The sequence below is a fragment of the Trichoplusia ni genome (assembly GCF_003590095.1).
Source record: "Trichoplusia ni isolate ovarian cell line Hi5 chromosome 24 unlocalized genomic scaffold, tn1 tig00002430_group23, whole genome shotgun sequence".
NCBI lineage: Eukaryota > Metazoa > Arthropoda > Insecta > Lepidoptera > Noctuidae > Trichoplusia > Trichoplusia ni.
This window is the reverse complement of record NW_020799895.1, coordinates 3698-28988: the sequence shown is the minus strand read 5'-3', so window position 1 is coordinate 28988 and position 25291 is coordinate 3698. Positions and strand designations below refer to the sequence as shown.

Below are 25291 nucleotides of genomic sequence, written 5' to 3'. Positions count from 1 at the left end.
ACCTAACCTAACCTAACCTAACCTAACCTAACCTAACCTAACCTAACCTAACCTAACCTAACCTAACCTAACCTAACCTAACCTAACCTAACCTAACCTAACCTAACCTAACCTAACCTAACCTAACCTAACCTAACCTAACCTAACCTAACCTAACCTACCTAACCTAACCTAACCTAACCTAACCTAACCTAACCTAACCTAACCTAACCTAACCTAACCTAACCTAACCTAACCTAACCTAACCTAACCTAACCTAACCTAACCTAACCTAACCTACCTAACCTAACCTAACCTAACCTAACCTAACCTAACCTAACCTAACCTAACCTAACCTAACCTAACCTAACCTAACCTAACCTAACCTAACCTAACCTAACCTAACCTAACCTAACCTAACCTAACCTAACCTAACCTAACCTAACCTAACCTAAACCTAACCTACCTAACCTAACCTAACCTAACCTAACCTAACCTAACCTAACCTAACCTAACCTAACCTAACCTAACCTAACCTAACCTAACCTAACCTAACCTAACCTAACCTAACCTAACCTAACCTAACCTAACCTAACCTTTTTTTTTTTTTTTTTTTTTTTTTTTTTAGGCGGGGGAATCCTCATGGACACCCGCCCCCCCGGGGGGGAGGACGGGTAGTGTCAGACTCTTACTGACTAAACCTAACCGCCGGGTGACGTCAGCCGCGTTTTGTGCCGGCACGTGGAGCTGCATAGCATTTCAACACAGTGCCGGCCGCGGGGATCCGCCGGCCGTTGAGTAGGGCCGGCGGCTCGCTTTCGCGTTGTTTGTGGAGACCGACGTGTAAACCTAACCTAACCTAACCTAACCTAACCTAACCTTATTTAACCCCCACCTACCTTCACCTGATTGCCCTTATCTTGCGTGACCTCACTTTGATTGATTGATTGACCTCACCTTGCATGACCTTACCTTGCATGACCTCACTTGATTGACCTGGCCTTTCGTGGCCTCATCTTGCCCTACCTTACCTTTCATGACCTCACTTTAGTGACCATACCTTGATAACATCACATCACCTTTCGTGACCTCATCTTGTTAATTTGACCTTACTTTTTCATGACCTCACTTGAGTTACCAAACTTTGATTAACCTCACCTTTCGTGACCTCACCCTTCGTGACCTCACACTTCTTCTTGACCTCGCCTCGCCTTGATTAACCTCACTTTGCGTGACCTCACCTTAATTGATTGAGTGATTGACCACACCTTGCGTGACCCCACCTTGATTGATTGATTGACTTCACTTTGATTGACCTTACCTTGCGTAACGTCACCTTGCCCGATCTTATCTTTCATGACCTCACTTGAGTGAGTGACCATACTTTGATCAACCTCACCTTTCGTGACCTCATTCTTCGTGACCTCACACTTCTTGACCTCGCCTCGCCTTGATTAACCTTAACCTCACTTTGCGTGACCTCACCTTAATTGATTGAGTGATTGACCACACCTTGCGTGACCCCACCTTGATTGATTGATTGACTTCACTTTACTTTGATTGACCTTACCTTGCGTAACGTCACCTTGCCCGATCTTATCTTTCATGACCTCACTTGAGTGACCATACTTTGATCAACCTCACCTTTCGTGACCTCACCCTTCTTGACCTTCTTGACCTCGCCTTGATTAACCTCACCTTGATGGATTGACCTCACCTTCCTTGACCTCACGTTGCGTGTCCCCATCTGACGTGACCTTACATTCTTATTCATATATTAGATATTGCAGTTTACAATTCAAATAACCTCACCAGCTACAACAAAGAAAAATGAAATGAAAAAAAAAAAAAAAAAAAAAAAAACTTTTTTTTACATTAAATGCTTAAAGCAAGCTTTAAATGTAACCTCCTCAAGCGCGTTTAAGCTTAAAGCAAGCTTTAAATGTAAAAACAAGTGTTCAAAAAAAAAAAAAAAAAGTCTCAAGATTCATGTTAATACTAAATTAACATGAATCTTGAGCGGCCCAAAGACTATCAAATGTTTGAATCAAACAAATTTCATCGTTTACGATACTATCCTGGTGTCAAATATTAGAGAAAATATTAAATAAAAAGAGGGGTCTATAACTTTGACATATCTGCCTGCTTGCCTGTCTGTGACATCATAGCTTCCGAACGAATTGAAATATTTTAATTTAAACGTGAATTATGTGCGAGTGTTCGGTTAGACATGTTTGACAAATCGAGCCGTTTAAAAATGGGGGGGGGGGGGTGCAAGTAGGAAAAAATAACAGAAGGTATAAATCAGTCTTAGCACTTCTGCTAAAAATGTTTTACTTTCGAGTGTTTTCCATTTTCTAAGTGGGTGAGTTATGATTTTCGAGCACGTCTGTTCTTGGGCCGGCCTACACCTGAAATTGCTAGACGGATTATGACAGTGATTACTGTAACCAAAGAGTAAAACCAGAACCATATTACTGAGGCCCCGGTGTCCGTTTGTCTGTCTGTCACCTGGCTGATTCTCAATAACAGTGGTAGCCAGACAGTTGCTATTTTCACACACGATGTTTTCTGACGATATAAAGAAGATGTCAAATTAGTTTTGTGAACGGAGCTGGTGAAGTGAGAGTCGGGCTCGGTAACTGTGGATTTTACATAGTGTCATAACATATAAGATTTTGCAAAATTCAGCCCAGAGCCAGAGAGCCCAGGTTTCCTGAAAAATGTTAGGTTTGATTGTCCTCTTAATTATTAAACTCATCTTCCTCACAAACAAATGGAATATTTCCAAAATAAAAAAGTTGGTAAACGTGTTATCTTGGCCCCCTAGTGTTTTGATCATGATTTGCCTTTAAATTGCTGATAAATAAATAGCGTGATTATACAAAAATATCAGACACCCTTTTTTTTAAATTGACAATGACAAAAATCTAAAGTATAGGATATGTGTAATTTGTGATGTTACGACAAAGCAAAATATGAACATAAAAGTGACTTCATTACGTATTTTATTCGTTAACCTACCTGACGATCATTGAAGTAAAATACCGTCATGCAGTAGGGCTGCATAAATGGAACTTAAATAAAGACTACATGAGGTTGGTTATGAGGTTACGCTGTCGATACCGATAGCCAAAATGAATTTTCTAGACATTGTATGACGGATGTAAGTGCTGATAGCTACACGCTATTATCAGCCTTATTGGGGAAATTTCCAAAAATATGTTCCTAATAATAATAAATAAATAAATAAATAAATCCTGGGACAACTCACACACGGTTATCTGATCCCAAGCTAAGCAGAGCTTGTGTTATGGTAACCAGACAACTGATAAACTTACTTATATATTTCTAAATACATACATATTATAGATAAATTACACCCAGACACCAGAACAAATGATCATGCACATCACACAACATTTGTCCTGGGCGGGAATCGAACCCACGACCACCGGTATAGCAGTCAGGGTCACTAACCACTAGACCAACAGGCCCATCAAATGAAGCTGATGAAAGCTAATCCTCGTCGGCTTAGCTTTGGGATCTCAGAAACTCATTCAGTCTCGTTCCTTGCCCTGTTTTTACCGAAAGAAGAAAATTTTAAATAAGTAGCGATTACAATAAATAGTTAAAGGATTTTTTGGAAGTACCACTTGTGCGGTCTCTATAATGGCGGATGTAGACCGATGAAATCGTTAAAATATTGAAAAATCCCAGATATCAGTAGACATTGTTCTATCGATAGATACATAATGTTAAAAACCGTCTAGCGTACGCTCTTATTCATTGATAGCTTTGGTTTTATAGATCTTTTACATTGCATACTTATTATGCAGTTTTTATGCAAGTTTTCTGGGCTTTAATTAATACTTTTGGCCTATGTAATGTTGCAAATTTAGGAAAACATTATTTCATTGTTTGAAAGGCTTTTTTTTTGTTTGAAAGTTTATATTTTTGCTGCTTGTTGTTACAGATGAACCAAAGTAATAATTAACGGAGTCGTTCAGTAATTTATTGTTATGCATAATTATAGATGAGATCAATGTGAACTACATGCAACTTTGGATTGAGTGTCACTACGAATGTTTTGATCTTGAAGTAGCATCGCCAACATTACCCGAGCTAGAAACATATACATATAGGTACATATACATTAGAATTTGAGTAATTTTAGTACATCAATAAAAATAAAAATAATTGAAGTTCCTTTCTTTCAAGAATGTATCCATTACGGTAACAATTGCATAAAAAAACGTATTAGTTTATGTTTCTTTTATTTTACTTGTGAAATAGTCGCGGTAGACTTTCAGAAAGAGAATAAAATGACTAATTTTGTGAAAATGATTTATTTTCGAAAAATCCTATTATTGCTCTGCCAAAAGTCTTAAGATGATTAGCGTGATGTTTTTTGTGTAAATTGATAACCGTGCTGCCTACTACTCAATGGGGTGAAAATACACCTCATAATTGTATTACACGATGTTACGGGTGAGTCCAAATATTTAAAACTTTACTGCTCATGCCCCCTGCATAGTAGCGTTATGGTTTTTGTATATTTGTTGTATCATGTGTACGATAAGGTTCATGCAAAATTTGAACGAAATATATTAAGTAGTTTATGAGATAATTTGATATTTGTTTATAGATATAAAAGGCTCCTGCTCACCCCCTGTAACGAAAAGCGGGATAATAAGTAAAAAGTAGGTTGACCTTGTTGATATTCTCTGAAAATTTGAATCAAATCTATCGGGTACTTTCCAAGATCTTTCCGGACATACATACAGACAAACAGACAAAAATTCTAAAAATCATATTTTCGGCATCGGAATCCTTCGTAGACCACCCTGCAATTATTCTTTTTTAAAAATATTCAATGTACAGTTTTCACTTTTCTACAATTTTATTATATGTATATAGATTAGGCGTCGTTTAAGAACGGTGATAGAGCAAAAACCCAAAGAAGTAAGTATCTGTCTGTTTGTTTTTACACGCAAATCTTCGGAACTAATTCACGGATTTGAATGTTTTTTTTTCTTTTGTTGTATAGGAGTGATTCTTCCGTTTCGACAAAATCTCAACGATTTTGAGAAAAAAAACAATTTTTGACCGATTTATCAAAGTAGTTAAATAAAATCATTCGTGTACCTTTCAAGAATAGATTATCAATAAAGGCCTTCATGAAAAAGCTTTCATTGCCGAGGAAAAAGCTGGAATGTAATGAACCGCGGAAGGTAATGAAATAAGTACGGAAGGTAATGATTGAATTTGGAAGGTAATGAATAATCAGAAGATGAAATCTTTTTCGTACCCACAACTTAGGTAGGTATATGATTTTTAAATATTTTTGGACAATATATAAAACGTTACATGTAAATTTTTCATATTATCGGTACGTAGGTATCTTTTTTGTTTTTTTAATGCACCTTTTTTAATAAATTCGGTTTTTCGTGTCGCCATTTGGTTTTTGTTTTCATCTTCTTGTAGTTTTTTTTTAAATATTTTTTGTATTTTTTTCGCCATCTTCGCCTTTGCTTTTTGTCGTGCCGTCATCTCTGCTATACTTTTTTTTAATTTACGGCGCTTTTCTCTGCAGAAAACGTCACTCCGATGATTTATACAAATATTCCATCCATTTTGAGTGCATACGTGTTGCATCTAACGACAGCCAACACAGACTGATCGATATGTGTGGACGGCTCGCAGATATTCATCTGCGGATGCGTCTGCCGACATCTGCAGACGCATCCGCCTACGTGTGGAGGTGGCATGAGGCTGTCGCACGAGGCCGCTCTGCCTAAATGAATATATGAATGAGGAGCAGGGTCATATCGGGGTATAGACATAGAATGAAACAGGCGTCTTCGTCACATAATTTATTCAGTTCCTTAGTGTTAACCTATGACTTATCACAATCGCCTAGAGCGCCATCTTGCGGCCCTCGATGGAGATCTCGACGGCGCGTCGCGACCCGCTTTTCATACGCTTCTGGTCCATGAATCGCTTCATCTGCTTCTCGTAGCGCGTCATCTTCTTCTTGCTCGTCTGTGGGCACACACATTTCATTATTTGAAACTTAAACTATTATGTATATTGGAATGTTTAACGCCAAAGTAAAAAGCTTGTATCGACGCGACATAGCAATCGTGTACACAATGGAGTTTATGCGACTGACCCGCGACATGTCGGTCTCGCAGGTGGACTTGGGGCGGTACACGTAGTCCTTGCTGGAGGGCGCGGGCACGCGCGCGCGCGCCACCCAGCCGGGCTCGCCGGGGCGCGCGGCGCGCTCGGCGGCGTCGGGGCCCCGCGCGCCCCCCGCCGCGCCCCCGCTCGCGCCCCCGCCCGCGCCCCCGCCGCTGCGCGCCCCGCGCCCGCCCGCCATGGCCTCGTCGCGCGCCTGCCGCTCCTCGCGCGTCATGGCTGCAACACGAACGGCGAACCTTCACACACCGCCACAACACGCGCTCTGCCGTACGAGCAAGCTCCGACGCCTTACCTTTAAAATCGGTGGAGAGGTTAAATATTGGTCTGGCCCATTCGGAGATCAAGCGGCCGGCTCGCTCGCGGTTGGCCTTCGTTTCTTTGGGATGTTTATATAGGTACATCACCGCCTTTCCGATGCCAGATTGTTTCAATAATGATTTATCGATCGAGGGAAACTACGGAAAACAATTACACATTTTACTCAGTAACGGAAATGTAAATCCACATTGAAATATTTCAGAAATGCACAGTATTTGGTTTTACAAATTGTGCCATACTTACATCCATGAGCAACTTAAGAATGCTTTCGCGAATGAGTAGACAGGGCAGAGCCCGGTTGGGCATGGGCGCGAGCCAGTCACAGAGCACGTTGAGCACGTTGTGCTCCAGGAACGCAAGCTGCAGGTCCTTCTTAATGAGCTGCGACATCGCCGACTTCAGCATGGACACCTGGCGGACACGAGCGCGTGGTCAGTGCGACGGGCCGGGGCGGGGGGCGGGGCTGGAGGCGGGGGCGGGGCGGGGCTTACCTTGCGCACGGCGGGCTGGTTGCGCTTGTTAAGGTCGCGGTCCTCCTCGGCCGCCTGGCGCATCTGCTGCAGCAGGTGTGCGATGAGGTCGTCGTTGTCGTTGATGATATCAATATCGCGGCGGCGGCGGCGGCCGCGGCGCTCGTCACGCTTGCGGGCCAGCATGATCTCGAAGTCCGACATGCCGGCCGCCATTTCGGAGGACTTGGAGTCGGGAGCCAGCTCGTCGTCGGAGGAATCGGGTTCAGCCACGGGCTGGGGCGCGGCGGGCGCGGAGCCCTCCTCGCCCTCCGGCGCGCCCTCCTCGCCAGGCCCGCGCTCCTCACCGCCCGACTCGTCCGAGTCCAGGCGGACAGCGCGCCGCTTCTTGCCTGCAACACGACATGAATAGCAGTGAAGCGACCGTCGGAGGCTACAGTAACACGCACTCGCGACTACTCGGTGACGGCTTACCTCGACGAGAAGGTGACCCAGATCCGGAACGAGAGCTGGAACGGGAGCGGGAGCGCGACCTGCACGGAAATGGCACAATCAATCGAATTATATGTAAAAAAAAGATCAAATGTGTACGACACTTAGGGTTCCGTACAAATAGACTAAAAATAATAGCGAACGTTCAATTTACCTGGACTTAGACTTGGCGGAACCGGACCGCGAGCGTGATCCCGACTTTGATCGAGACCGGGATCGAGACTTTGACTTCGATCGTGATCTAGAGCGCGACTTTGATCGTGATCCAGATCGTGAGCGAGAGCGGGATCTAGATTTTGATCGAGAACCGGATCTCGATCGAGACCGCGATGCAGTTTTCCGTAGTCCCGACTCAGAACGAGAGCGGCTTCTGCTTTTGCCAGCTGCAAATAGAAAACAGACACACATGAGTGACACAAACAGATATCGTTTTTGAAATCTTCAATTTATTTGCGTACCTCTCTCAACGGATTTTGATTTGGAGCGTGATTTGGATCTTGAACGAGATTTCGACTTAGATCGACGCGAAATCGATCGCGAGCGTGAACGACTTGCACGGATTTCTGCAACATAAAAAAAGGAAATAGGAGTAAATATTTGTAAATTAACTATAAGTTCACGTTATAAATATTATGTATGGCGCTGTTTATAACGGCAAGACTGGATGCAAAAACTATAAAATCAACCGTTTCATAACTGATATTATGAGTTATGACACGAAACTGTTGCTCTAACTAAACAAAATAAAATTGATTTACTTAGTTTTAAGTAATGATGTATTTGAAAAGTGGATCGCATAATTGTAATTGACGTCAAATGTCGTTTGGTCTTTTTAGAAAATACGCCATTGCTTTACTTCCACTCTTCAATGCCTAATAAAAAATAGAAAGTCCTATATATTGGTGGTCCTATTTGGTGGATAAAGTATGGTTTACTACAAGTTTACTATGGTTGTGATGAGCTCAGCATATCTTCCTCAAGCATGTTGTCTCACCTGGCGGTGTTTTAGCGCGCGGCTGTTCGTCGTCGTGTCGCTCCGTGGCTGCATCGCCATCGTCGTCCACAATCATTTTGTCCGGCGAGCGGGATTTGCTCCGGGACCTAGACTTGGATTTAGCTAGGGAGCGGCTGCGGGACCTCCTCGGTGAGGCGCTGCGGGACCTGGACTTGCGCGGAGAGCCGCTCCTGGAGCGCGAGCGGGCGGGGGAGCCGCTGCGGGAGCGCGACCGGGACTTGGCGCCCGACGAGCTGCGCGACCCGCTGCGGGAGCGCGAGCTCGACTTGGAGCGGGACCGCGACTTGGAGCGGGACCGAGACCGGGACTTGGAGCGGGACCCAGATTTAGAACGTGAGCGGGACTTAGAGCGGGATCGCGACTTTGAACGCGATCCCGATCTTGAGTTACGTCTAGAGTGTGTAGAACCGTCGTGCGACATTTTTGATTCCGATTCAACCTGGCAAACAATATCATGTATGTCACTGCTTTTGCGTGTTCACTTATTTGTACAAATACTTGAATGCATTTTAGTATACTAACTGACCAAGTTCTGGAGATATAAATTATTCTGAAAACCCATTAATAGCAGGCACAGTATAATTTACTATTATGTGGCTCGTGTATGTCATTGACACATGGCAAAATTTTGTATTAAATTATTAAGTTGCAACTTTTTTATAAATACTATTTACATCTTTATAATTATAATTAACATAATTATCCAACTTAGATGTTGAGATTAGGTAAGCAACACATAATATTAGATGGATACAATAGATTACAATTGGGGGAAAACAATAGTTTCAATATCATGTCCAGAATACAAAAAGGAATTCGAAGATCCATAAGAAACATACCATTGTTTGTTTCAAACAATGAAGTCAAAAAGCCGTGAACATAAGAACTGTTAAGGAGCTGGTAAAGTTAACAGGGGCTCAGTAACAACAATATTGTAGTAGTCCCGCTAGTGCTGCATCAACAAATATTAGAATTTAATTAATGTTAAAAATTATGTAGTTCAATTGTTTCAATAAATAAAAAGTATGAGCAACTTACAGAGCGGCTGCGGCTGCGAGAGCGCGACTGCCTGCCATCTGCCAAACAAAATGAGTATTACAATCAGTTTACTCATAACATATTGTTACTTTCATATTAACCATTTAAATAAAAATATTATATTGTAACAACATTACACAGGACACAGGACACAGTTTCATTTTATATTTGTATAAGTAACTTGGCACCACCATGGTATACAAATACAAAAAGTAAAAAAAACATGGAGCACCGTTCTTGTTTACGAATTTTTGAATTTCTTTAGCAAATAAAGTTTTATTTGTTTTCATTCAAGTTTAAAATAGCCTAAAGCGTTAAATAAGACAATTTTTTTTTTTATATTAAGGACCAATTTTTAACTCACATTATTTAGTACATCGGTTTCATTTACAAATACCTGCATTTAAAATAATTTTACACATACAACACCAACTGCAGGTTTTTCATCAAATGAAAAATAATATTCCTTTGTTCAGTTATTTGAAATATGCGTAAATCGGTGTTGAGTTATATTCCAACCATCAGATTTTCTTTCAGGAATTTCCTTTAGTTTAGATTGTGTGATATTTGTGTTGATAAAAACTAAATTATATTGAGGTTATAAGAGGAACAAACTGATCGCCTACCTGTATCTACGTCCATTTTCGTTACAGAATAATTGATGCGAACACAATAATGTGCTCTCAACCACTAAGTAAGAAGCATATATGTTGGCGAATACACTTAAATTCACTAAAACACCATTTATGCTATTTTACGAATTTGTAACAACTTCATTCAATCAACGACACATTTTTGACAGAGGAGGAAGCTAAGCTCGGAGCAAGAGTTACGTGACCATAGAGAAATATCAACTTTTTTCGACAATTTAACCCTTCTTGTAAGATTTTGACTATTTAACCTTATTAAAAATAAAACATTTTATATTACCACTTTCTCATATTATAAAATGTATTTAAGGTTTTATAAAGTATTTACAAGACGACAATAACAAAATTATGTCCGATTACCATTTGACGGATGGTTGAATGACATTATTATTGTATTGGTATCCATCAGCTGTTGTTCTTTGCTATTATACTGCGTTGGTAACGTATTATTAAAAAAATAAACATTCGGAAAACTTATTAATAGAAACTTTGTGTGATCGTATTTATTGTTTTTTTTATAATGGAAGAGGAGGATAAGTTACCACTAAAAAGAGTGGAGATTTCTTTAACAAAATTCAATGAAGTGGCTATTCCTCATCATTTAGATCTGTTACGACAACATAAGGCGAATATTATCAAGGTAACACAGTGATCTATTTCTATACCCTTTGTCTAGCTTCCTAGCGCATATTCGAGACAATTCCAATTGCTTATTATAAATATCAGTACTAGTTGAATTTTAGCATAATTGTTACAAAACAATCTAAAACGCACATGAAAATAATCTTGATGCGTATTTGATAGTTATACAGCTTACGTATAATTGGATTGAATTATCATAAATATTTTACACCAGGACAACGTAAATGATTAAAATTAAATAAATATAATTCCAAGGGTATAGCCCTAAGAGGTTGAATTTTTAATTTTCAAAAATGGGTATTTCAGTGTTAGGTTACTTTCAATACAAAGGTGAATACAGACAGACAACAATAGTCCCTGACACATTGACGCTATTAGTTTCAGAGGCTGGTAATCAAAAAAGCTTTTGAGCAATCTGCTGATCCTAGCACTGTGCAGAGTTGTTAGTCAGGTGGTAATGTAAAGTAAGATATATATATGGCGTGTTGCAGTACGAGGAGCAAGGGCAGTACACGGCGGCGCGCGCGGAGCAGAGCGCGGCGCGGCGCGTGGCCGGCCAGCTGCGCGCGCTGCTGCTGGAGATGGACGCGCTGCGCCGCCGCGTGCGCGAGCCCGACCGCGCGCGCTTCGACACGCTCACGCAGCGCGCGCGCGACACCACGCTGCGCGCCATCGTCGACTACCTTGGTACTCCAGCACAAGCATTATTCCCTAGCAAACCACATGCACGCACCTCTATGTGCCTGATGACCATCAATTCTGTCGCTCATTTTTGTGAATGCACTGAATATGCTCCAATTTTATTATTTTTTATTCTTAGTATGTAACTCTCGGGTTGTTTTCTGTTTTAAAGTGTTTATAATTTGAAATGAAATGCTCAAACTCAAGCCTATGTGGTTAGAAGAATATGTGACAATGCGTGTCATGTTACCTTGTAGGTTTAATAGAGGCCCGCTGTAGGGCGCTGGTGTGGACTTCGCGGGCCCGCGGCCCGGCATCGGCGGGTGAGCGAGCGTGCATGTCTCGCGCTGGGCGCTCGTGCTAACTGCCTGTACTTATGTTGTTCCTTCTAGAAACTACACCAAAATGGTTGTTTGGATTTGATTATAGCAAGTTTAAAGTATCACAAGTGTTCAATACCAGGAAACGTTTGATTAAAAAAAATTAATGAAACCCTTATCAGTCACATTGGTTTTGTTGTTGGAAAAAAAATAATTGCTGTAAGAACGCCAAATTGTAATTTTCTGGCTTCTGCTTATTTGTCATAGAGATCTCATATAGAACTAGCTGTTGCCTGCCACTTCGTCCGCATGGTTAGACTATGTTGCATACTAACTTTGCATCTCTGTTTTACCCCTTCAGGAACCCTTGTACTAAATTTACCCATAGAGTGTAGGCCCCATGCTGATATGTCAGACACAAAGTCCACTTCTCTCGTACATATATTAATATACATAGATCATCTGACCAGATTCCAGTATTTTCTTTGTAGGTACCTATTGCAAAAAACAATTGTTTTTAACAAATCATTTTAGTCATATGTGTATTATGTTAGCTGAGTGTATTTAATACATCAAGCAGATTTTTGAGAATAGTTTTACTACTCCCTACTTTTATACTTTTGCATTTTCAGAGACGTCTCCTTTGTCGATAAACCGTGCGGCGGAGCAGACGGCGGTGGCGGGCAGCGCCGCGTCCACGGACTCGGTGGGAGTGGTGGCGCACGTGAGCCCGGAGCGCGAGCCCGGCCACGTGCTGCCGCTGCAGCTGCAGGACGTGCAGCTGCGCGTGGACGACAGCGAGGTGGCGCTGCGCGAGCGCGAGGCGCTGCTGCGCGGCTGGAGCGAGCTGCAGGCCGACGTGCGCGCGCTGCACGACGTGTGGCAGCACGCGCAGGCCGCCGCGCTGGCGCAGCGCGAGCCCGTGGCCGCGGCCGCCGCGCGCGTGGACCTGGCCGCCGACAACGTGGGCGCGGCCCGCCAGCACCTGGCGGCGGCCGAGCGCCTGCGCGCGGGCACGTGGGGCGCGGGCGGCGCGGCGCTGGGGCTGCTGGCGGGCGGCCCGGTGGGGCTGGCGGTGGGCGCCAAGGCGGGCGCGCTGGCGGCCGCGGCCGGCTCGCTGCTGGGCTACGCGGCCGCGCGCCTGCTGCGCCGCCGCCTGCCCGCGCCCGACGACCCGCCGCCCGCCGACTCCGACGTGCCCGACAAGGACAAGTCGCAGTAGCGCAGACCTGACCTGGTTCTACTCAAATAAACATGTCATTTAGCACTACCTATGTATACAAAATAATAATGTTGAAAAATAGATAAAAAAGGGTAATATTGGTACGCAGTAATATTAAAAATTCGAAAGTATGTGAGTGTGTATGTGGATATGTGTGCTTGTGTTTCTTAACTCTTCATGCCTAAACCTCCACGTTGGAGCCTGATTGGTCGGCGGCTTCTTTAAAAGAGGGTGAAACCGCGAAAGTTGCACGCGATTCCGCTAGCATTTAAATGAATGCACAAAATGTATCACTTTTAACTGCTCCAATTCTACTATTCACAACGGCTGATGAATGAATGAAATTTGGCTTAAAGTGACAATTTTCGTATTCTCTTAAAAAGACTACTCTCTTGTAAATTGAGTACGGGACGGTAAACTAAACGTCAATACAATTAACTTCCAATTATTGTATTTCCAAAAAGCTTAAAAGAATGGGAATAATTTCAGAGCTTTGAGATAAAGAACAGGCACTATTTTACTTCTTCATAAATATTGTTCTATTATTAAAATTCACCTTCACTGACAGTGTTATTGACTATACAAAACAAATGTTATATGTATTCTAAACTATTTGTGGTGCTAATTAATTATTTATACTTCTAAACTTCAATGTTATGAAATATGAAATATGGCTCACAATTCCTTAGTAGGCAATTAAGAAAAGAAAAATAAATTATATGAGGTGAATGTTCAAATACAACAAGTCACACTATCCCAAGGTACTTAATTATATCAGTACAAGGAACAAGTTAAAATCAAATACATAATAATATGATATGTCAAAAAAACTAAGTAATCTAAGTATTCATGTCGTGGTAAATTTACTATAAGTTAATGTGCCTTTATGCTTTCGTCGGCACAAGTTCATAGTTCTAGAGGTATAGGGCCGAGTGTAACAAATATATTATATCATTAGAGTATGCTGCATCACACTGTGATATAGGTAGGAAATGTCAATGGACTCATGTAAATAAAATAGTCAAGCTTCGTATATCTCTGTCTTGTGCTTATGGCTAAACTGCAAGACGTGTGATCATGATCAATGTTTTAGTTATTGCTGTGAGCTCTCTATCTAGTCTGACCTTGTGACCATCCGTTATGTAATAAGTTAAATGTACAAAAGTTATATTATAATGATAAGTATTTACAATAAATATTTTCTATGACTTTTAAATTATCTTTCTTTGGAATCTTTTTATATTGAATCGAATTTCTGATTTCAATGCATATATATACATAGAATATCCCATTTTAGTAAAATTGTATACCTACAGGCAATTTTTGAAAATGTTTTTATTGATGTTTGTGCACTAAAAGGTATTTTGCCGTTCTGTAACCCGATTTATTTATGTCCAATGTATGTAGAAATATCTGAAGTTTGGCAATTGATCTTCTTACTCAGACTGGTATGTTGTCGTTTAGTCATTTTATTTTATGAAGTAGGTACCTACACTCCTTAAAAAAATAGTAGATATTATAAAATACAAGGCCAAAGTGAGTATATTATGCGAACAAAAAGCAGCAAAGTAGAAAGTACAATTACGAACAAATAAAAAGTCACGTCAAGAAAAGGCGATCGGACGTTAAAATTATGGGGTCGCTTTAGCAAAAAGTAGTTTTAAAATTCCTGACACAGGTAGTATTTGGCTAGATATTTTTTGTGAAATGTACTAACTTGTTATCAGTTTACTCAACATCAACAATACTTTGTTGCAGTCCACGTTTATTCATACATGGTAAAACTTATCATTAGATCATAACGAAGACCCTGCCAGGCACAGCAAATAATTGAGTTAATTATACAATTTATTTTAAATTGTAATCTACGCAATTTTTGATTCAGACGACCTTTGCTTTATACGTCTGTGGTACGGACGTATAGTCTATGACTCTTCGTTAATGGGGTTTTCTGAACGAAGTGAAAACAACATAATAAAAAAAACAATATGGCTGCCAAAGTAACCATGTTGGTGATGGAAGTGGATCTATTATTTAATGGTTTATAGTGACATTTTAAGTTTGTTTCGTAGTAAATTGTACTTATTAACGTTCCTTTTTGTATTCAATGTGAATAGTAGTTAGAATTAAATTCGTGAAATAATTATAAAAAGTGTTCGCGTCACCGGTGGAGCATTTGTGGTCAAACGAAGTCAAATTTACGTTCGACAGTGGATCAATCAGCGAAGCCGTAAGCACGGGTGGTCTGCGGTAAGATGTCGTTCCCGCCTCGGCCGCCGCTGGTGCCGTACGGGATCGCGCCGGGCGTCGTCACAATGCAGATGCCCACACATGTAAGTTGTGCATCGTCTAACCTCTCCGTGAGTCTACTCTGTTGTTGAACAGTCACAACCAGCTCTTGTGCTGATCTTTCCTCACATTTTTCCACTGGTTCTGAAGAAACAATACTTACATCATAATTTATTGATTTGACAATACAGGGCTTCAATGATATGTTTTTGTGTCCCTACCAAATGCATTTCGTTTTAATGTAAAGAGTTGACGAGTTGGTAAGTTTTTGTTATAATTACGTTGCATGAACCGTAAAGTAAGTGTATCATTTAATAGTGCAGGCTTTGGTTTCATATTACACATTTATGCAGTTAAATTCAACCTAACTCCACTGAATTCCTTAAATGTCGTGAAAATATTGTCACTTACTACATGAAAAGTACCTCCATAGATTGGGAACATGTTTTAAGTCAGTAAATTTTTGTAGGAGACAGATTTTAACGTAGTATGTAATGTAAAACGGTGAATTATGAATATGGGCAGTTCTCAATGACTTTTTACATGTTGCTGCAGCATGCTAAACATGTTTTTTACACTTACTTATACACTTGACTATTTGTTATTCATTTCTGGAACAGAAGGCATTTCATAAATGTTTGGGAATCCAAATACAACTATTGGGCTGCTGATCTGCTTCTTGATATATAGTAGACACATGACAAAGGTATTTAAGGTATTATTTTACTGAATGAATGAATAAAAATCTATGGTTCATGAATCTAATGAATGCAGCAAATTTATACAAATTGATAGAATTTGCTTGATCAGTATCATAAGCTGCTGATGTATTCTCCACAACTTAACTTCCATTGTCTTTTTAAAGTTTAGTAATGTTTTATTTTTGTTAGGTATCTGTTGCACAAGACATTCATTTTGATGTACTGATACCTTTAACTGTCAATCTTGTAACCCATTCCATGTGCCTTCTTGTCAGCACTCATTATTTACACCATACTTTACTCAGTTGTTCACGATAAATATTTACTGCTTAGACTAGTTTAGTGTACCTGCTAGGCTTCAAACCATGCATTACTTAGCACTTTAACTTGCACTTTGGCTACTGAGTAGTAATACTGCTAATAATGTTTTTAGCTAGTTGAACAAAAGTATTATTGTAATAGGGACTAGTAGGGATTTCCCTGAATCACCTTACTCCAGCCTTTATAGAGACTTGGCTTCTATACCTTCATGATTATCCAATTTTGCAAAAACCTATCTATATAAAAGTAAAGGTTATAATGTGTGTTATACTTGACCGGCATCATCATTAATAAGAAAAAAATCTATATGACTAAACCTGTGCATGCTTCATTGCTTTGGTGCTTTTGTTTTTATTAGTGTATTTTATAAAATTTTCATTTCACTGAAGTCCAAAGGTTTGTAAAACATATGTGACCTTTTGACTTTGGTACCTTATTTTAATATTCTAGGTCCTCAAGGATTACCCTAAAAGTTATAAGAAGTCAGTAAGTGAGTATAACACAAGATCTATATTTATTGTTTTGAGTAAATATAACCAGATATACATATATCAGGAAATTATTATACATCACATTTAAAATGACAGTTATTTAAAAGCCTTGTATGGTTGTAGAGCGGTGCGAGGCGTGTGTGATGAGCGCGGAGTGTAGCGTGTGCGTGTCGCAGGTGATGGTGGGCGCGTACGGCGCGAGCGCGGGCGGCGGGCGCGGCGCGCTGCTGCCGGCGCCGGCGCCCGGCAAGGCGGTGATCGCGCGCGGGCCCACGCGCAACGCCAACGGCGCCAAGGAGCCCGACGGCCCGCCAGTCACCGTCTTCATAGGCAACATCTCGTCGCGCGCGCCCGACGCCATGATCCGCGCGCTGCTCAGCGCCTGCGGGCCCGTGCTCAGCTGGAAGCGCGTGTCCACCTTCGGCTTCAGCGAGTTCGCCAGCCCCGAGGCGGCGCTGCGCTGCGTGCGCCTGCTCAACAGCCGCGCCGTCGCCGACAAGCAGCTGCTGGCGCGCACCGACGGCAAGATGCAGGCGCTCGTCGACACCTACAAGAGTGAGTATCGGCTCGCTTGCTCCACGAGCCGAGCTGAGCCGAGCTGGGCCGAGCCGAGCCGAGCTGACCCGAGCGTGTGTCCACAGCCGAGCAGCGCTCGCGGCTGGGGCAGGAGGAAGGCGCGCCCGGCACGGAGGGCGAGGCCTCGTACCTGGACGCGCGACAGCGGGCTCTTGACGACGCCGCCGAGCGCCGTCTGCAGCAGATCATGCGCGATTATCAGGACGACATCAACAACTACGAAATGCTACAGAAAGGTGAGCCACTCGCTCCTCATATAACTGCTTATACTATGCGGAGTCACTCACGCTTATCATGTGAACTGTTCTATCAACAGAGGAGGCGATTTCAAAGACGGCCCGCGTGCTCGAGGAGGCCGATATATCGGAGGAGAAACGTGATGTAATCCATCGTGAGATCGGCAAGTTCCGCGAGAGCATGAAGGTAAGGTCCCGTACACTGCGCCCCTCGCCCCGCACACCGCGCCCCCGCCCCCGCCCCCTCCAGCTCCGTTCCCCGTCCCCGCCCCCGGGAACGCTTCCCCCGAATCCCTGTGTCGTGTCGCCGGGAGCCGAGTACACGGATGTTGTTGTTTCTATAATTATTGTTGAACGGTTTGATGAAGCATCGCTTTATTACACGATCAAAACACGCAGTCATTGTAGCTTAATATTAAAAAATAATACTATGGCTTGTGGATATTATATGAAGCTAAAAGGCCGCGCGGCACAATGGGGAAATTATTTGAATACCTTATGATGTATCCAGGGTGGGAGTTGCATAGAAAAAGAAATATTTGCCGTCGTAAAGTTGATCCGAAATCCAAACTAATATTATAAATGCGAAAGTAACTCTGTCTGTCTGTCTGTCTGTCTTTCTGTCTGTCTGTCTGTCTTTTCTTCACGCCTAAACTACTGAACCGATTTGTGTGAAATTTGGTACAGACATAGTTTGAAACTTGAGAAAGGACATAGGATAGTTTTTATTACAAAAAATAAAAATAAAAAATAAAATTTATTACGGACATACTATATAATAGTGCCATCTATTGGTCAAATGTCGAGCTGTTCCTATGCTCCGTAGATAGATGGCGTTAATCGCGCAATGGTGTCATTACACGTGTTCGGTTCATGTTATTGTTTTAATTCATCGGAAAATCCATCAGAAGAATGTAAATAAACAGTAAAAAGGTGTAAAAAAATAATATTAATATAATAAAAGTTTTACTACAAAGAAAATGCTCTAACGGAGTATAGATAATTCTATTAGTACTACGCGCAATGGTGTCGATCGTTACACGAGTTCGGTTCATGTTGTTTTAATTCATCGGAAAAAAGTAAATAAATAGTAAAAAGGTATGAAAATAATAATAAAATAACATATAAAAAATATAATACTACTTTTAGTACAAAGAAAATGCCCGAACGGAGTATAGATAAATAATCCGAGTTGTCACTATGGTCGATAGATGGCGTTGGGATCGAAATAGATCGCGCTATGGTTTCGTTACACGCATTTGGTTGGGTATCGGCCGAGCGCTTCGGTACCGTCGTGGTAAAATTGTATTGTCGGTTGTATGGTCGTTTATGTGGATTGGTCCTGTTTCGTAAATTCTAAATTGAGAACCTCCTCCTTTTTTTGCAGTGGGTTAAAAACTTTCTGCTCAAAGTAAATTTACGGACGAAGTCGCGGGCAAAACTACCCATGCTAAAAATGCGATAACAACTCTGTCTATCTGTCTTTCCGTCACGCCTAAACTACTGAACCGATTTGTATGAAATTTGGTTCAGACATAGTTTGGAACTCGAGAAAGGACATAGGATAGTTTTTATCCCAAAAATCCTGCGGGAGCGTGAACTTCTCAAAAATCCCGCGAGATCGGGAACTATGTGAGTAAAACCAAAAATCTGCCGGAAGTCACTGTTCCACGCGAACGAAGTCGCGGGCAAAAGCTAGTTATAAATATGTGTAAAGTGTCTGGTGGTATCGCGCGAGTCAGTCTAGGTCGATGTTTCTGGCGTGTAGTAGAGTAGTGCGCGCGGCTGCGGCTGTAGTGTAGTAAGGCGGTGCGCGTGGCGAGCTGCGCACTGACGTTGTTGCGGTGTCAGGTGCCGGGAGCCGAGCCGCCGCCCGCCGCGCACGGTGAGTCGCCACTCATGTTCCGCCGAACCCACCCCACACGCGCACACACCGCTCACTCGACCCACACGCACACAGACACACACGCGCACACACAAACACACACACACACTATTGAATACGACATCAGTTGGTATCACTCGTGCGTCGCACTTGCTTCATGTTAAAGTGTATACGTAGGCTACCGGCAACCTGTCGGCCGGCCGGCTACGGAGTCCCCTACATTAAATCGATACTCTGGCTCTCCTAATATTTGCATACATTTTTGATAAAGACGACTCGTTTCGTTAAGATTCTCCGTCGAACGGCTCAACATTCTATGGATTCAATGTATTCATAGTGCCTGTAATATTAATTATAATTTAAGTTTTGGGTTATGTTCGATCGGAGCGGCACTCGCCTGCAATGTGTTCCGCCACGCGGTCCGTGGTGACGTCACTAGCGCGTGGCGCGTCTGGTGAAGTCACACGTGTATATAGTATTGATATCAGCCGCTCCGAGAAGACAAGCCGCCTGTCGCGACTTCACATTCGTAAGTTGTGGACGAGCGACCCGCGCCGAGGGCCGCACTCGCAGCAGAGACTCGGGCAGGCGCGAGCCGTGTAGCGCCGGCGGGTCAGGCGAGTGCGAGTCGCCGGCGCGGCTAGCGAGCCGGAGCGCGCCGGGAGCCCTGCCGCCGCCGCGCCATGCGCGTGAGTACCGCGTGAGTACCGCCCAGCCGCGTGAGTACCGACCAGAGCGAGTGCCAGGCCGCAGCGCCCGCCCAGCGGGGGCTGCAGCGTGCGAGGCCGCGTGCCTGTGAGAGTGTTAGTCTAGCGCTGTCAGAGCGAGTGGTCAGTAGGTGGCGATTTTCAGATGCAGAGGAGCGGCCCCGGCGGAGAGCGGCGCCTTGTCGTGTGTCGCGAGGTAGCGCGCCCGACGACCGACAATCGTATGAAATTGAATCTTGATCGACTTTACCATCCGTCGCGTTCACGCTCACCGCGCCTCTCGAAACATATCGACCTCTTAGCATTGTGATTATTCTGTTCCTTTTATTTACTAGTTATACGGCTATCCAAAGTAGTTATTAACAATAATATAATAGTTTTAAACGTACTTATCGTAAAGGTCCACGGCTATAGGCCCCAAAGAATAGCGCTGAGCGTGAAGGCTTCGTTGTGTTTTTAATTGTTTCGTGTGCAAAATATGGTACTGCGACGCGCGCCACTCGGGTGTGGGCGCGGGCGCGGGGGCGCGCGCCGACCGCTATGTTTGGGCGCAGGAGGAGGCCGACGTCGTGGTGCGACGCAAGCGCGACACCAAGGACAGCGACAAGGACCGCGAGCGGGACCGCGACCGAGACCGAGAGCGCGAGCGCGACCGCGACCGCGAGCGGGAGCGGGAGCGTCCGGCCGAGCGCGGCGGCGAGCGCGAGCGGGAGCGGGACCGCGAGCGAGACCGCGAGCGGGACCGGGACAAGGACCGCGACCGGGACAAGGACCGCCGCCGCCGGAGCACTTCCAGGTACCCTCAACAAACTCTACAACCAACTTCAATAAAGAAGTCGCAATTAAGAAGATTTCATGGTCTTAGTAATTACTCTCTGTAATTGCACTGCTCAACTTTTTTATTTAAGTTTGCTTAAACGTCAACGAACACGTAATATGTTTCAGGACTAAAGATCGTCGTGAAGAACGAGATAAAGAAAGGGAACGCGAAAGAGAAGAGAGAGAACGGGATAGAGAACGTGAACGAGAACGAGAACGGGAGCGGGAGAGGTGCGTACTCACTGATGTGGTAGGGGTTGGGGGGGGGGGGTAAAGCTTCGTGCGGGGAGGCTAACTTAACGGTATGTTGCAGGGAGCAGCGCGAGCGTGAGCGGGAGAGGGAGATCCGAGAGAGGGAGCGGGAAAGAGAGCGAGAACGGTAAGAACATTCCACATAATGCTTGAAGAAATAAGAGCGGTGTCACACACACCGCAGCGCAAACCTAACGCCTTGTGGTGTATGATGTAGTCTTCAGTAGAATAAAAAAGCGATTCATTTTTTTCCAATTGCACAATATTCGTATTGGTTTGATTGTTACTAGTGTTAGCTGGTACAGTGGTAGTGTAGTGACGGCGGCCGCGGCGGGCGCACGCGCAGCAACGCGAGCCCGCGATAACATACACTAATATAGATCAGTAGGGCACTTGATACTGTACTAACCCGCATTGATGCCAGTCTACTTTACATGCGAGCTATTCCGATAGTTCTATGATAAAGAAAATTATAATTTCATTATTTCAAACCACAACAATAAAACCTGCAGCTATCGTCGAGATGTAATTATTTGTACGTTTTCATTTGATTTATTATTTTAATCTTTACGACGAAGTTGCGCGCGTAGCGCGGCCGATAAGTGTGCGCGCTCGGTGGCACTGCGGCCGGCAGTAGTGCGCGGCGAGCGTGGAGTGTGGGACTGTGTAGCGTGGGCCTGGAGTGTGGGACTGTGGAGTGCGGGACTGTGGAGTGCGGGAGCGCGGCATGCTGCTGCTGCACCCGTACATCCGCACGCGCGCAGAGATCCGCCGCCAGCTGCGCGCGCCAGGGTACTCCGCCCACACTGCTGCTCCACTGGCTACATGCACATACTCTAACAGTGGTGCGTTTGTTCCACAGCGAGCGGGAGCGCGAGCGCGAGCGAGAGCGTGACAGGGAGCGGTCCCGCGAGCGCGAGCGAGAGCGCGAGAGGTCGCGCGGCCGCAGTCGCAGCGAGGCGGACGCGCGCCGCGACAAGGAGCTCGAGGACGAGGCGCGCGAGAAGAAGCGCCTCGAGAAGAAGGCGCGCGAGAAGGAGGCCGCCTACCAGGAGAGGTACGAGCGGGTCCGGCTGGGCGGGAGGGGGCCCGGGCGTGTGGTCGGCTAACGTGACCGTGTGTGCAGGTTGCGGAACTGGGAGAGCCGCGAGCGTCGCAAGGCTAAAGAGTATGAAAAGGAGGGAGAGCGCGAGCGGTGTCGCGAGGAGGAGCGCGAGCGCGAGGCGAAGCGCCTGAAGGAGTTCCTCGAGGACTACGACGACGAGCGGGACGATTACAAATATTACAAGTGAGCACAGTCGTATTATTAGTATCGTGGTTGTATTGACGTGGTGTATATGTACTTGTGTTTTGCTTATCAAAACGAGATAGCAATCTATGATGACCGTAGCACGAAACAAAATTTTGATTTTGTAAATACATTCAGTAGTCTAGCTCGTGTACAGTTGTATTTGGGTGCATACCTGCTGACCCCGCGTGTGGCCGTGTGTCCGCAGAGGCAAGGAGCTGCAGCGGCGGCTGGGCACGCGCGTGCGCGAGGCCGAGGCCGACGCCCGCGAGCGCGCGCGCGAGCAGGACGAGCTGGACGCGCTGCGCGTGTCGCTGTTCTCGGGCCGCGCCGCCGACGACCCCGCCGCGCTGGCCGCCTTCGAGCGCGCGCGTCGCGAGCAGGACGAGCTGTACCGGCCGCGCCTGCTCATCGACGTCAGCCTGCAGCTGGAGCAGCAGCGCGAGCGCGAGCTGCAGCGCGCGCGCCTGCGCGAGGAGGCGCGGCGCGAGGCGCGCGAGCGGGCGGCGCGCGAGCGGGAGCGCTACCTGCGCCTGGCCGCGTCGCGCCAGCTGCCCACCGAGGCCGAGCCCATCGACTCCGACTCGTCGGCGGGCTCGGGCGCCACGCCGCCGCGCCCGCGCCGCCGCCGCGCGTCCGCGCCGCCCGAGCCCGCGTCGCCCGCGTCGGCCGCGTCCGCGCCCGAGCCCGCGTCGCCCGCCTCGCCGCCCGGCACGCCGCCGCGCGCCGAGCCGCCGCCCGCCGCGCCCGCCGGCAGCTCGCCCATCACCATCAGCTTCAAGAACCACCACAAGCTCAGCCCCTCCAACTCCGCCGACACCCCCAACGGTAGGCGCCCGTGTCGCTCGACTCTCTTGCCCCGCTGACACTGTATCTCTCTCGTACTAACCTTGTTGCCGTGTGTTCTGTGCCTCCCGGAGCAGCGTGGAGGGCGCCGACGTACCTGGGCCGAGGTCAGAGCGGGCGTAGTGTATGGCATGGTCGTGTGGTTAGGGCCCGCACTAACGCCCCTTATGTTTCCGCAGCAGAGGCGGGCCGCGTCCGGCGCGTGCACGCGGCCTTCGCGGGAGATGACGACGACGCGCCGCCGCACACACACCCGCCCGACCACCGCCGTGAGTACACATACACACGCATACACACGCATACTCACCCTCTCAAGAGGTAGTTGGCATCAGCTGTGCATACACAAAGTGGCGTAACCTAACATATTATTTAAACTGTTTTATTTTTGTATAAGCATATAAACGATTTACATTACATTTTTAATAACTATAAATTACATTACTACAGCCAAAGATAAAAAGGACAAAAGTAAGAAAGGCGAGGCGGCGGCGGGAGGGGAGAAGGAGAGTCGGAGCGCCGAGGAGAAACGGAAACACATCAAGAGTCTTATCGATAAGATCCCCACGCAGAAGGACCAACTGTTCCAGTACAAGCTCGATACTGCACAGGTCAGATATTTAGTCGCATGAGTGCATAGTCCAATGACCTTATGGAGAATTTAGTTACTTATATTGTAAATTGTTTATACCTGTATTGAGTTTTGCAGTGCCCTACAGGGTCCAAAAATGTACATAGCTGTATGCCTGTACTGTAGCTGTGAATATGAATATGACCTAGACTGATGTGTGAGATGTGTACTGATTCACAGATTGATAACGTGTTGATGGAGAAAAAGATCCGTCCGTGGATCAACAAGAAGATCATCGAGTACATCGGGGAGCCCGAGCCCACGCTGGTGGACTTCATCTGCAGCAAGGTGGTGGCCGGCTCCGCGCCGCAGGGCATCCTCGACGACGTGCAGATGGTGAGACACGCGCCCACGTACACACGCGCCCGCGTACACACGCGCCCACATACACACACGCGCCCGCATACACACGCGACTCACGCTCCCCCTGCCGCAGGTGCTGGACGAGGAGGCGGAGGTGTTCGTGGTGAAGATGTGGCGCCTGCTCATCTACGAGCTCGAGGCCAAGCGCGCCGGCCTGCACAAGTGACGCGCCCACTAGTCTAGCCATTATCATTATAAATGCAAATATTATAAACAGTTTTATTGCGACTTTTATTTTACACCTCCTTTGCATCAGGTCTACTTACCAGTTGTAAAAGTGTTTTGCGACAGTATCTAGGTATTATAAGAGACTTATACAGTGAAAACATTTTTTGTTGTTCCGACTTTCAATGCATTACGATAAACCTAATGAAGTAAGTAAAATCCTTTCTTATATTAGTTAGACAAGGGTTACCAATAAAAAGGTAATGCTGTTTGGTAGTGTTATTCAATATAGTTTTCTCAGAACTCACCGTAATGTAATCATCGAGTACCATCATCGTCTTACGCGGATGGGCTCTGATATAATTGCAGTCATTTCAGGAACATTGGCATAAAATGGGCTGCACTTAATAGTATACACGTTCATAAATTTCTGTGTCTTAGGATTTGTATGGAGGATTGCAAAGATCGCCATACATCGACACAAAAATCCGGATGACGTAGGACAGTGGTTTAGGTTTAGGTACAGCGCAGATGACAGACTTTGTGCGATCGAGTCTGCGGCGCTCAAAAAGTCTGATTGGCACGCGTGTACGTTACTGCATATAATTGCAAAGGATCTATTTTAATTTTACAGACTAAAAAATGCGTCACGGATAGTCTGTCTGCGCTGCACGCTGCACCTTAGTAAGA

At 45.1% G+C, this 25291-nt stretch overlaps 3 protein-coding genes across 5 annotated transcripts; 2 read left to right on the top strand and 1 right to left on the bottom strand.

The window, feature by feature from the left end:
• Positions 1-5842: 5842 nt before the first annotated feature.
• LOC113506777 (protein IWS1 homolog) lies at positions 5843-10399 on the bottom strand. 2 transcript variants are annotated; one of them, XM_026889611.1, is made up of 11 exons: positions 10146-10393; positions 9520-9557; positions 8461-8920; positions 7925-8029; positions 7621-7849; positions 7449-7507; positions 6996-7366; positions 6748-6915; positions 6479-6641; positions 6155-6402; positions 5843-6024 (listed from the first exon to the last, which is right to left on the bottom strand). In XM_026889611.1, the coding sequence occupies exons 1-11, from the start codon at positions 10159-10161 to the stop codon at positions 5899-5901; spliced, it is 1983 nt and encodes a 660-aa protein (XP_026745412.1). In that variant the 5' UTR covers positions 10162-10393; the 3' UTR covers positions 5843-5898. The 2 variants fall into 2 exon arrangements, with proteins under 2 accessions (XP_026745412.1, XP_026745413.1); XM_026889612.1 differs by lacking the exon at positions 9520-9557 and having other exon boundaries at positions 10146-10399.
• A 74-nt stretch (positions 10400-10473) lies between these two features.
• LOC113506778 lies at positions 10474-14189 on the top strand. 2 transcript variants are annotated; one of them, XM_026889613.1, is made up of 4 exons: positions 10474-10809; positions 11303-11498; positions 11750-11815; positions 12445-14189. In XM_026889613.1, exons 1-4 carry the CDS (start codon positions 10690-10692, stop codon positions 13032-13034), a joined length of 972 nt encoding a protein of 323 aa, XP_026745414.1. In that variant the 5' UTR covers positions 10474-10689; the 3' UTR covers positions 13035-14189. The 2 variants fall into 2 exon arrangements, with proteins under 2 accessions (XP_026745414.1, XP_026745415.1); XM_026889614.1 differs by lacking the exon at positions 11750-11815 and having other exon boundaries at positions 10475-10809.
• Positions 14190-15025: 836 nt separating this feature from the next.
• Positions 15026-24658, top strand: LOC113506776 (RNA-binding protein 25). Its single transcript, XM_026889609.1, has 16 exons — positions 15026-15367; positions 17013-17391; positions 17478-17648; positions 17729-17835; positions 20795-21036; positions 21186-21290; positions 21373-21438; positions 22174-22368; positions 22438-22599; positions 22808-23267; positions 23319-23427; positions 23523-23552; positions 23628-23714; positions 23893-24053; positions 24254-24409; positions 24510-24658. The coding sequence occupies exons 1-16, from the start codon at positions 15290-15292 to the stop codon at positions 24600-24602; spliced, it is 2601 nt and encodes an 866-aa protein (XP_026745410.1). The 5' UTR covers positions 15026-15289; the 3' UTR covers positions 24603-24658.
• The last annotated feature ends 633 nt before the right edge of the window (positions 24659-25291 follow it).

What these genes read in the sequence shown, in the direction of transcription:
- LOC113506777 (XM_026889611.1), bottom strand. An exon ending in TCCGCCAAGTCTAAGTCCAG is followed by an intron (nt 7,508 to 7,620) that starts GTAAATTGAACG and finishes ATTTCCGTGCAG; the next exon opens with GTCGCGCTCCCGCTCCCGTT. An exon ending in GCGAGACCGACATGTCGCGG is followed by an intron (nt 6,025 to 6,154) that starts GTCAGTCGCATA and finishes GTGTGCCCACAG; the next exon opens with ACGAGCAAGAAGAAGATGAC.
- LOC113506778 (XM_026889613.1), top strand. Translation starts at nt 10,690, where the DNA reads ATGGAAGAGGAGGATAAGTTACCACTAAAAAGAGTGGAGATTTCTTTA. An exon ending in ATAAGGCGAATATTATCAAG is followed by an intron (nt 10,810 to 11,302) that starts GTAACACAGTGA and finishes GGCGTGTTGCAG; the next exon opens with TACGAGGAGCAAGGGCAGTA. An exon ending in CGCCATCGTCGACTACCTTG is followed by an intron (nt 11,499 to 11,749) that starts GTACTCCAGCAC and finishes GTTACCTTGTAG; the next exon opens with GTTTAATAGAGGCCCGCTGT.
- LOC113506776 (XM_026889609.1), top strand. Translation starts at nt 15,290, where the DNA reads ATGTCGTTCCCGCCTCGGCCGCCGCTGGTGCCGTACGGGATCGCGCCG. An exon ending in CGGGAAAGAGAGCGAGAACG is followed by an intron (nt 21,439 to 22,173) that starts GTAAGAACATTC and finishes TTTGTTCCACAG; the next exon opens with CGAGCGGGAGCGCGAGCGCG. An exon ending in CTCCGCCGACACCCCCAACG is followed by an intron (nt 23,428 to 23,522) that starts GTAGGCGCCCGT and finishes CTCCCGGAGCAG; the next exon opens with CGTGGAGGGCGCCGACGTAC.